The 12085-nt window shown below is 41.5% G+C and overlaps 1 protein-coding gene across 1 annotated transcript in view; it reads left to right on the top strand.

Annotated features, from left to right (window-relative positions):
* The window catches only part of LOC122926363, a 504077-nt gene that overhangs the window by 274830 nt on the left and 217162 nt on the right, over positions 1 to 12085 (top strand). Inside the window, exon 7 of the mRNA XM_044277738.1 lies at positions 6195 to 6332. Within this exon, the coding sequence (XP_044133673.1) occupies positions 6195 to 6332 (138 nt within the window). The remainder of the gene's footprint in view (positions 1 to 6194; positions 6333 to 12085) is intronic.

The raw sequence follows: 12085 nt of genomic DNA, 5'->3' as shown, positions 1-12085 counted from the left end.
GTCATTTCTTAACCTAAGTGCTACTGGCATCTTCTGGCATTGTTCCAGGGGGCAGTTGGATTGCTGGATTATCACTCTTTTGCGCCCCTTTCCTAGTTTAAATGCTCCTTAGCAAATACTTTGAGCTGTTCACTAAGGACATTTGTTCCCTTGAGAGAAAGATGCAACCCATGTTTCCTGTACCGTTCTTTTCCATTTCAACTAGAGCTAACATGAGACACAAAGCCAAACCCTTGGTTCAGACACCATTCACCAAGCCATACATTGAATTCCTTAATGCGCATCTGCCTGTCATGCTGAAGGTTATGCATAGGCAAAACTGCAGAGAATGAAACAGTCGATGCAACCTCCCATATATCATTACCAAGTGTGTTAAAAGCTTCCTTCACCTTTGACAACTCATTGCAAGCCAGATTACTTGTTCCAAGATGGACAAAAATATCCACCTCCCTTTCCTGCTTTGCTTGCTAAACAATATTAAGGATATGTCGTCTGTCCCTGCTAATGGTAGCCTTAGGGAAACATCTCACAAAACCATTTTCCTCAAATTTCCCACCTCTTATGATAGAATCGCCCACCAACAGCTGCTTACTATCAGTCCTCACTTTATCCTTTTTGTCTTTGGCTGCAGTCTTGCATACCTTAGACATAGGAGATGATTGTTTCTCACCCACTGTGCCTGAGCCATCCTCCATGTTGCTTTTGCACTCTGAATGTGCTGCAAATGAATTATGGAGAGACTGTGGGACATGTCTTCTATCAACAACTCTAAGTCTACCACAACCTACAGCAACCCATCTTCCATTTCTAGGGGGCCTCTGTGGCAGTGGAATTGCAACATTCCCAGCCTGAGGTTTTTTTTAACAGTTACTTTACAAATCTCAGATTTCAAAATGCTATTTCCTGCTGCATTACGGAGAGCTGTCTACAGATCAGAGTGGAACATGAAATAAAAGTACAACAATTCCTGCACAGAACCAGGTCTGCCATTTTAAAGAGGGGAAGATTTTAAACAAACAAATCTTACTTTTTTGATTGTATCCATCTCCAGATTACCTCCTGAGTATCTCCTGAATATCTCTAGTGCACTTAAAAATGCTGCACATTGAGAATAATGCAAGCTATACTTAGGCAAGCTAATACTATTTTGCTATATATACACACACTCCCACAAAAGCTCCTCCCCAACAACAAATGTAACACCTTAATGGCCCTATGCTCATTTGCAATCAGACAATAGCAAACACCTGTCTTACAAATTCCTTACCCGTTTTGAAGCAGAGTGTCTGAGTAGCCACCAAAAACACAGCGGAAGTTCTGCTACAGTGGAAAGCTCTAAGTAAGTCTCCTGAATATCTCTAGTGCACTTAGAAATGCTGCACTTTGAGAATGATGCAAGCTATAATCAAACCACAATCTATAACAGAAGCTATAAACCGCACAGCATTGTGGGAGATGCAACTATCAATAGAGAAGGTTAAATGGCCCCATGGCTGAAATAACCTTGCCACTGGGTTTCGGAGGAGCCTAATTGCAAGCTTTTTCCTTTACAATTATGGTCCATATAATAAAACTTTGAAGTATAAGGTAGACCGGCTGCACAGCCTAAATCTGTGGAACTGTTTTGGGCAGGAAAGCCATGATTGCGGTCGGTCAGATGTGACTTCCATGGAATGCGGGAACCCCTGCTCGAATCGGTGGTGCCTGGATATGTTGTTCGCTCAGATCAGTGCTATCCAGGGATGTATAATTTATGGGGATTTGTGGGGCTTTTGGGTGTTTTCTGTGTTTTGGGGGAAAATGTGTGTTTTCTGCCTGTGAGTGTTAAGTTAGTCCATTGTTTTTGGTAATTGTATCACAGGCAGAGACCATTGTGTTTGGTAATTGTATCATAGGCAGAGGGGGGTTGTGTACAATTTCTTGGAGTGTTTACATACTGTAAATGCAAGTGATTGGCTAATGTAAAAACTGTCTCAGTCTTCCACAAGGTCCCCAGAGGAGTGTCCCTTGCTGGAAGACCTGCTTAAAAGGCTAACATGTAGCACCATTAAAGAGTTCCTGTTTTACCCTCAACATAGAGCCTTGTCTCATGTGTCTGGGGAAAAGGCTGCATCTACACTGGGGAATGCTCCCCTGGCTATAATCCCCAAGCTCTTTTAAGAGCTTGTTCCTGCATCGCTCTCTAAAGAAAGAGAGGTTCACCCACTGGAACCTGGAAGTCTTGTCATATGTCCAGGGTGGATAGAAGATGGCGAGATCCCAACCAAGCTGCGGCAGTTCATGGGGTCGGCACTGCTTACAGTGTCAAGTGGAGTGCTTGGAGCCCTCGGGAAGCACTAGGAGCATCCATTAACTGAAGTACCCAGTCGGGGTGCCAGGAGATCCGTTACAGACCCTAATAGCCACACCTGGGGAAAGAAGGTGTGGCAAGCACAAGAAACAACACAGACGTCATTTGATCCAAACAGAAAACATGTCAGATCAAACCACGTGTTGCCAGTCTCACCGATCTCCTGCCACCTGTCGCGGGAAAGTCTGTGACAAGTAGTAATAGTATCAGCACCAAAAGAAGAAAAAGGCATAGCACAGCTAGCAATATATATATATACTTTATTAATGTACCAAAAAAAGAATCAGATAAAATACAATGACAAACAATGCAATGGTGGATGAAAGACACACAGGATGGATACAGGGATCACAATCTGGGCAATATACTGGAACAATTAATGAATAGGTCAAAGAAGTGCTAACTAGTTAATCAATACCTAAACTGTACCTAAACTGGGAATGTAATGCAAAGACCTGATCAAAAGCCGTGAACAAGATACTGGAGCCAGATACAATACATATATATAAAGTGCAAAGTGCAAGATACAATGTAAATGGACAATATAATGAACGGTTAATCATTTACTCATCCCGTGGCTCACAATGGACCACTTAAAGGTAGTTTGAATATCCCTCAGAAAATAAGCCAAATCATTCACATGCTAAGTAGAGAGAGGGCAGACCTCTTGTTTTTGCAGGAAACTCAATTTAGACACAACCATATTCCCGTTTTATTCTCTAAACATTATCCAAAGTGGTTCCATGGCACACACTTATAGGAGTCTCTACAGAAGTGGGAGCCAATGTTCCTTTTCATATGCAGGCACAATTCATAGACCCAGAAGGCAGATACATATTTTTAAAGGGTACATTATATGGTAGTAAAGTAACCATAGTTAATGTTTACTCCCCTAACTCCAGACAAATACCTTGGTTAGTAAAGATGCTACAATCTCTACAAGACTTCAGAGAGGTAATGCTTCTATTGGGCGGGGACCTTAACCTAGTACTAGACCACCCTATGGATTCCACATCTATTGCCCCCAGATACTCCACCAAGCAGATCTGTCAACTTAAAAACGCACTCTCCATACATCAATTCTCTGATGCCTGGAGACTGTTGCACCCAAGAGACAAGGACTACACTTTCTATTCAGCCGTTCATGGGACTTTCCAGCGCCTGGACTACTTATTTCTCTCCAACCATATCACTGGAAATGTGACGTCCTCTAATATTGGCCAAATTACGGTCTCTGACCATGCTCCTGTCTCTCTGGTGTTTCAGTTAAAAGGTATCCCCAAAAAAGCCTGGACTTGGAGGCTAAATGAGACCTCCTGGAGAATGAGCAGGACAGAAGTAGATTGGTGGAAAAGCTGCAAACACATTTTGAAAAAATAATACCCCTAACGTGGACAAACCCATTATATGGGAATCACATAAGGCTTAAATAAGAGGTGAGCTTATAGCCCTAGGAACCTGGGTGCATAAACAAAGAACAGCCAAAATAGATTCCATTCTCGTCCAAATATCCGCCCTGGAAAAATTTAATAAAAACACTCCCTCTGAGAGTACTTACATTGTCAAACTACGCACTCAGTTGAAAGACTTACTGAATATAAGCTCAGCTAAAGCCTTTAGAGCTGCTAAATATAAGTTCTACTTACATGGAGAATAGGAGATCTAAGCTTCACTTGCACATGTTGAAAGGTCAGAAAGAGAAAGCTTTTATCTCTAACATCAAATCTGATGGAGGACATAATCTCATCAATACTCTATCAATAGCTGAGGAATTTGCAAGATTCTAATCCATCCTGTATAACATACAATCTGAAGAGCCTGCTCAGCTCCAACATAAGATAGAGCCTTTTTGGCATCTGTTCAAGTCCCGAAGGTGTCTGATTCAGATAACAATGTCCTACTCTCCCCAGTTACAGAGTAGTAAGCATTGGACATTATGTCTAGTGTCCTTTCAGGAAAGTGTCCAGCACCAGATGGACCTCCTATTACAGGAAATTTAAGAAGACCCTGGTACCACACTTTGTTGATCTACTGTATGTAATTCTCTCTTAAAATGTAGTTTACTCTCCTTGCAATCCTTAATAGCTCATATAACTATTATTCCAAAAGAAGGAAAGGACCTCTCTAAATATAGCAGCTACAGACCCTTCTCTTTACTTAACGTAGATGTCACGCTCTGGGCTAAAATCCTCAGCCACCGAATCGCAAAACTACTCCCTAGACTGATTAGTGAGGTGGAATTTGTGAAGGGAAGGAAGGGGAGACATAATGTTAGTAAAGTCATACATGCCATTTATTATGCAAAAAAAAACATAAAATACCCTTGACCCTCTTAGGAACTGATGCCGAAAAGGCATTTGATCGAGTCAACTGTATTTTCATGCGTCACTTTGGCTTCCCTCCTATGCTCATTTCAGCCATATTCTCCTTATATAGACAACCATTTGCCAGAGTCTTGGTTAATGGGTTCCTCTCCCCTTCATTCCATATTGCTAATGGGACAAGGCAGGGCTTCCTTTTCTCTCTGACGCTCCTTAGCAAACTCAGATCCTCAGACATTATTAGGGGACTACGAGCAATGAGACTCATTCTCTGGCAGCTTTTGTCTATGATCTGCTACTTTTTGTAACAAACCCTAAGGAGGCGGTCCCAGAAATAATGAAGCTAATTGCAGAATATGGAGAGATCTCTAATTTCAAAGTCAATTATGAAAAATCTGAAATCCTTAACCTCACTGCCTCAAAATGTCATATGACGGAAATGAAATCCTCTACTTCATTTCAGTGGCCAAAAGAAGCTATTAAATACCTAGGAATTATGTTACCAGCTGACCCCTCGCTTCTCTTTAGACTAAATTACATTCCTCTATTCACCAAAATTAAGTCCTTTTTGGCTTCGATTAAAATCCCCTTTCTTTAGGAATGATTCGGTGGCTCACCTATTGAATGCAACAAAATGGGTGCACACCTCACTGGACATGTAGACAATAGACAGAAACTACATGAATGTGCAATAAACTCACATACATGACCATGTAATATATGTAAAAAACTGTATCAAAGACGCATACAAATGTAAATGGATTAAGTATACACATGCTAAATCAATAAATGTTGGCTATAGAATAGGTGTCCAGTTTTTTAAGTTTTTTCAGTTACGGAATACCTGGATATCGGTTGTGCCTATTTCTGTTGAGTGGAGGGAATGTGCTCGCTCCTCTAGGGGCCGCCAGTACGGTCCAATCATTTAGCCATGAATGACCTTAAATTAGCGTCCTATAATGTGAAGGGCCTCAGATCTCCATCTAAGAGATCCCAAATTTTTTCTCTCCTTTGGAAGGAAAGATGCTCAATCTTGTTTTTACAGGAAACCCATTATAAACATGGCAACTACCCGGACCTCTCATTCTCCAAATATCCTATTTGGTATCACTGCGGTGCGGGAGGAGCGGCCTCTAGAGGAGTGAGTATAGGTTTCAAAGGTAATGTTCCCTTCACTTATTCTGCACATACACAGGACCCAAAAGGCAGATATATCATTCTTAAGGGTACTATTGGTCGCAAAATGTACACATTTGTCAACATTTACGCCCCAAACACTGACCAGATAGACTGGCTTCTGTCCCTTCTAACTCTGGTGGAGGACTTGCAGGAGGGTACCCTCGTCTTGGCAGGTGACTTCAATGTCGCCTTACAGCCCCTTGTTGATACGTCCACTAAGAAATCCTCTTTTTCTGCTAAATCTCTTAAAAAACTGAACTCCAGATTATACGATCTAGGACTTATAGACATATGGCGTTGCCTTAACCCAAGCTATACTAACTATTCCTTTTATTCCGCTCCAGGTCACTCCTATAGCAGGATAAATTATATACTCGTTCCAAAGGATCAGATACCTACTTTCTTGGATGCAAAAATTGGCAACATCACCATATCAGATCACGCCCCTATCTTCTGCACTATCCGGCCACCCTCAGAATCAGGTAGGACTCCTGTTTGGAGACTTAATGAATCCGTGTTGAGCAGCGATGGCCATAGAAAACATTTCAAATCCCTCTTAGAAGAGTACTTCTCTCTCAATAATACCCCAGATATTTCCCCCCATACCCTCTGGGATGCCCATAAAGTTTTTATGAGAGGCCACTTCATTAGTAAATGCGCCTATCTGAATAAACAAGCAGATAAACAGCTTACCTCTCTTTTGGACCAGATTCATGTGTTGGAATCTCTCCACAAGAGATCCCTAGCAGCCCAACATTTATCGGATCTTACAGCTCTTAGAACAGAGCTTAAAAACCTCTTAAATGCTAAAGCCGCTAAATACTACTTATCCTCCCAGAACAAGTTTTTTGCCCATGGCAACAAAGCCTCAAAGTTCATGATGCAGCGTATTAAACGTAGGAAATTAGCTAGACATGTTTCTTCCATTAAAACTCCCCAGGGCCAACAGCTCTTCTCCTCGGAGACTATAGCCGAACAATTTAAGCTTTTTTATGAAGCCCTGTACAACTTACCTCCCCCTTCAGAGGATCCTCTTGCTCAAAATAGAGACTCGTCAGTTAAGGCCTTTCTGGCAACGCTAAACCTACCTAAACTATCCCCAGACCAGCAAGATACCCTACAAAAGCCTTTCACGGCAACCGAATTGGCTGCGGCTCTTAAATCCTCCCCAAAAGATAAATGCCCGGGCCCGGACGGCTTTCCAACCGCTTACTACACCTCTTTCCAAGACTCTTTAATCCCTTATTTTCTCCCAGTCTGTAACTCTTCCCTTGGTAATAAACCTTTATCAGTCGATATGACTACTGCCCTTATTACTATCATACCTAAAGAGGGTAAAGACCCCTCCTCCTGCGCTAATTATCGACCTATATCCTTATTGAATACAGACTTGAAAATCTTAGCAAAAATGTTGGCCACTAGACTCCAATCCTTCCTCCCTAACTTAATCCACTCTGATCAGGTGGGATTTGTGAAGGGTCGAGAGGGGAAAGACAACACTACGAAAGTTCTTGATGCCCTCTTCTATGCCACTCACAAAAAAAGGCCCTTGGTTCTGTTAGGCACCGATGCTGAAAAAGCATTTGATCGAATAGACTGGTCTTACATAAGACATACCCTATATGAATTCCAATTTCCCACCCCATACATCAATGCGGTTTTTGCAATATACACAAACTCCTCTGCTTCAGTCTTGGTCAATAATCTCATTTCTGCCCGGTTTTTTATCAAAAATGGAACTCGTCAAGGATGCCCCCTCTCCCCCCTTATATTTGTTTTAGTGATGGAAACCCTTTTGCAGGCCTTGAGACAAGAAGAGGGCATCAGTGGACTAAAATTAGGCCCAAAAGAATTTAAGCTAGCGGCTTTCGCAGACGATCTGCTTATTCTTACAACAAATGCCATAAGGTCCATTCCTCTAATACTATCCCTTTTAAATAGATTCGGTCTTCTTTCAAATTTCAAAATCAACCCCCAAAAATCCCAAATTCTTCATTTAGGTTTATCCTCTACTCAAATTTCAGTCCTCCAATTAAACTCGCCTTTTAACTGGTCCAATAAGCATTTAACCTACTTGGGCGTCAAATTAACTTCTCATCTTTCAGATTTGTTTCAGCTCAACTATACCCCCCTTTTGAAGGCCATTGTTGCTCAGCTGGATTCTCTGGACCTTCCTTATCTATCTTGGTTCGGAAGAAAAAACCTAGTAATGTCCCTGGTAATTCCAAGACTCACTTATCTCCTGCAAGTCCTTCCTATTGCTATCCCTAGGTCCTTTTTTAGGTCTTTAAATGCCCAGATCCGAAAATTCATATAACAGGGTAAAAAACCCAGAATCTCCTTCTCTACTTTGACATTACCCAAACACCTTGGGGGGATAGGTTTGCCTAACCCGGAACTTTATATGAAGGCTATACACTTAAACAGAGTGATTGATTGGCTTCGACCCTCTGGTCACAAACAGTGGCTATCGCTAGAAAATATTTTATTTCCCTCTACCATTAGGGCCCTGTTGTTGTCGGACAGCCCACTTCCTACCCTTTCCTCTATTCCGAACCCTATAGTTCGCACTTCTTTGAAGATTTGGAAGTGGTTCTCCTCCAATTGCTCTGCCCTACCCCTGCCCTCCCCTCTCCTCCAGGTAGGGGATATTATCTCGTTAGCTCCAAAAGAGCTGAGAAACACATGCCCTTTAGGGATCAGATCTTCCAATAAGCTAGTAACGGACCTATTGGACGGAGACGGATGTGTCCTCTCTGGAGAGTCCCTTTTAAACAAACTGGGAATCACCTCTGCACACACCCTACTCCTCACTTATATTAGTAAGGAAATTGCCGTCAGAGCCAAATCCTTAAACCTACAAAAAAACCTGGACTGGTTCGAAAATATGTTGAAGTCCAATACATATCCTTCTAAGTTGATATCGGTTCTTTATAAGAAGCTGACCCTTCCCGCCTTGAATGTCAAACCAGCAGTAATAGCACTATGGGAAAAAGACCTGGGAAGGCAATTCTCCCAACCCGAAATAACCAAACTCTTCATCACTCCACACAAACTTTCAAGATGTGTCCGAGTGCAAGAGAACGGATACAAAGTTTTAGCTAGATGGTATAGAACCCCAGACAAGATCTCCTCATACTACCCCAACATCCCAGACAATTGTTGGAGATGCGAAAAGAATAAGGGTTCTTATTTCCATATTTCCATATCTGGTGGGAGTGCCCCCTGCTAAAACCCTGGTGGGGGAAAATCTTTAACTTGAGTAACACCATATGCAATACCAATTTCCCTATCTCCCCTGAGATAGCGTTACTTTCTTTGGGTATACAAGGGGTAGACAAGCACAAAAAAACCCTCTTCTCCTTTCTGATATCAGCGGCACGTTTACTTATCCCCATGAACTGGCGGAGTCCAGACATCCATCCCCACTATAGATCATTGGATAGCTAAAGTCGATCAATTTTATCGCCTTGAGGAACTCTCACATTGGGAGTTGAAAACCAGAAATACATTTCTCAATATATGGTCTTCCTGGAAAAAATACAGGAACTTCACTTAATTATGCATGTTCGTGTTCTAAATCTAGGTATTCCGTCGTTCAACACTTAGGTTCTGATTTTATGCACATAACATTATATGTTAATGACAATAATTTTTTGTCTATATACAAATGTAATGTTTATAACCAAAAATTGTACATTATTATTATTATTAATACTATTGCTCCATGATGTACTTCTATTGCAATGTACAATCTATTGATATTTAAAAAACAATAAAAATTGTTTATACAAAAAAAAAAGAATAGGTGTCCAGTTCAGTATTCCTACTTAAATTCAATGAATATATGTAATTATAAGTAAGGGGGGGAGAGTTCTGTAGGGAGGGGAGGTTAAAATGCTGGAAAAACAGCCTGACTTTGACCTCGCTTCACCGCAGGACACGCCCCCATAATTATAGGAAGCCAAATAATTCAATTTCAGCATTGAGGCCCTTGGGTAATAATGAATCAAACTCAAAAATTCTCCTTGATTCCTGTCTAGACATATGTCTAATATGATTTCCCGCTCTCCAAGGTAGTTTAACTTTTTCCAATGCACAGAATCTCAAAAGAAGATGAATCACAATTATGGACTTGCTTGAAATGACTGGAAAGGGAGTGTAGTTTATAACCCTTTCTGATATTGGAAATATGTTCTGCCACTCTTTTCTTTAAAGTTCTTTTTGTCCTCCCAATATATTTTTTGTTACATGTACACTCCAGAAGATAAATCACATCTCTGGAGTTACATGTTAGAGCATCCTTAATTGGTAATTTGAAGGAATTTTGTGTGGAGCTGACCTCCATGGTTTTTTTTAGGAAAAGAGGTGGTCCTACAATTTATGCATCGACCGCATCTAAAGAAACCCATGGTTGATAGCCAATTGGATCCACTTTGTGTTGTCATTGTCTTTTTAACTGCAGGGACTTTTGTAGAAGCAAAGTTAGTGGCCTTATATAGTATATGTGATTTTTGGATCAATACTCAGAAGGGGACCTAATATCTTATCCTCAAGTAGAATGTTCCGATACTTTTTGATGATTTTTTCCACTTAATAATATTGGGAATGGAAAGGTAATATTAGTCTCAGTATTTCATCTATTTGTGGGGGATCATTTTCTTCAAAAAAATTGCTGCTGTCCATACTCCTCAATTTATCTAGAGCTTTTCCAAAGTGTATTTTCAAAGGGATATTCTCTATCTATAAATTGCTGGCTTAACGTCTTAGCTTCCTCTTCAAACTCTTCATTTCCTGTACAATTGCACTTAAGCCGTCTGAACTGGCCCATTGGTATATTCATGAGCCATCGTGGAAGATGGCAGCTTGTAAAATGTATATAACTGTTTCTAGCTATTTTTGACCCTTTTCTGATAGTATTAAGATCCCAAAATTCCACCTGCTCCTTGCTGATTTTTGGTGCAAATATGAGGCCGCTATTATTTGAATTAATCTCTGACAAAAATATATCAAGGGATTCTTCACCATCTTGCCAAATGAATAAAATGTTGTTGATAAAACGTCGCCAGAGCACCAGACTAGCCCGCAGTTTAGGTAGGATGCATTCCTCTTCCCGATTGGCCAGAAATAAATTGGCATAACTGGGGGCGAATCTAGTACCCATAGCGGTACCAGTCAACTGCACATAAAAATCTTCTTCAAAAACAAAATAATTGTGGTGGAGAATGTAATCCACTCCCTCCATCAAGAATGGAAGCTGATCACTCGGTAATTTTCCATTTCCTCCCAGTTGTTTCACTAATGCTTCTATACCCTGCTTATGGTCAATGATTGTGTATAATTAACTTAAATCTACAGCTCCGAGAATCCAGCCATCCTTGCATTCCAACTTCTGTAAGATCTTAATAATGTCTGTTTTATCTTTAATATAAGATGGAATCTCTTTGATAAACGGTTGTAACCATCAGTCAATAAATTGAGAAATATTGGAAGAGATAGTGTAACGGGGTGCCGAAGGCGCACTCGGTCTCCCATCAGCCGCAGACCTGCTGCTTAGCTTTGGGAGTGAGGATCTGTGTTTGATCTTGTTCCCAGGGCGGCTTTGCTAGCTGGGAGACTCCCTGCTCCTAGGTCTGCCTTAAGCGCCGAGCTGATCACTCGGTGCTCGACTGGTCGGTCTGTCGGTCATGTGACGCTGGCCACGTCACATGACCCTTACTCCCCACTATAAATACAGGCAGACTGCTGGCCACAGGTTGCCTGTTAATTCTAGGTTCCTGGCATTTTGTTGGACTACTGAATACTACCTGACCCTGTTCCCTGACGATCCTTTGCCTGCTCCTCCTGTACTGCGCGTCTCTTCTGGTATGCTGACCCCGGCTTCCACCTGACGATTCTTTGCGGACTCCTGTTGTACTTTGTTTCTATCCTGGTATTTGACCTCGACTTTTCCTGACTATTCTCTGCTCATTCCTTAGTACTGTGTAGCTCTCTAGGTATTGACCCGGTCTGTTCACGTTACGTTATTTGTCTTGTCTGTCTTCCCAGCACGTATCCTAAGTTAGGGACTGCTGTCTAGTTGTCCCTTGTCATTAGGACTTACAAGACAAGTAGGCAGGGATAGGGGTGAGGGTGGAGCGCAGTGGTAACTATCCTCCCCCCTGTGTGTAGTGTACGTGACCGTCACAGATAGACTGGATCCCCGAAACAATAGGCCTACCTGCAGGAGAATTGA

This window comes from Bufo gargarizans, chromosome 2 (assembly GCF_014858855.1).
Source record: "Bufo gargarizans isolate SCDJY-AF-19 chromosome 2, ASM1485885v1, whole genome shotgun sequence".
NCBI lineage: Eukaryota > Metazoa > Chordata > Amphibia > Anura > Bufonidae > Bufo > Bufo gargarizans.
This window is presented reverse-complemented; position numbering and strand designations above follow the sequence as displayed.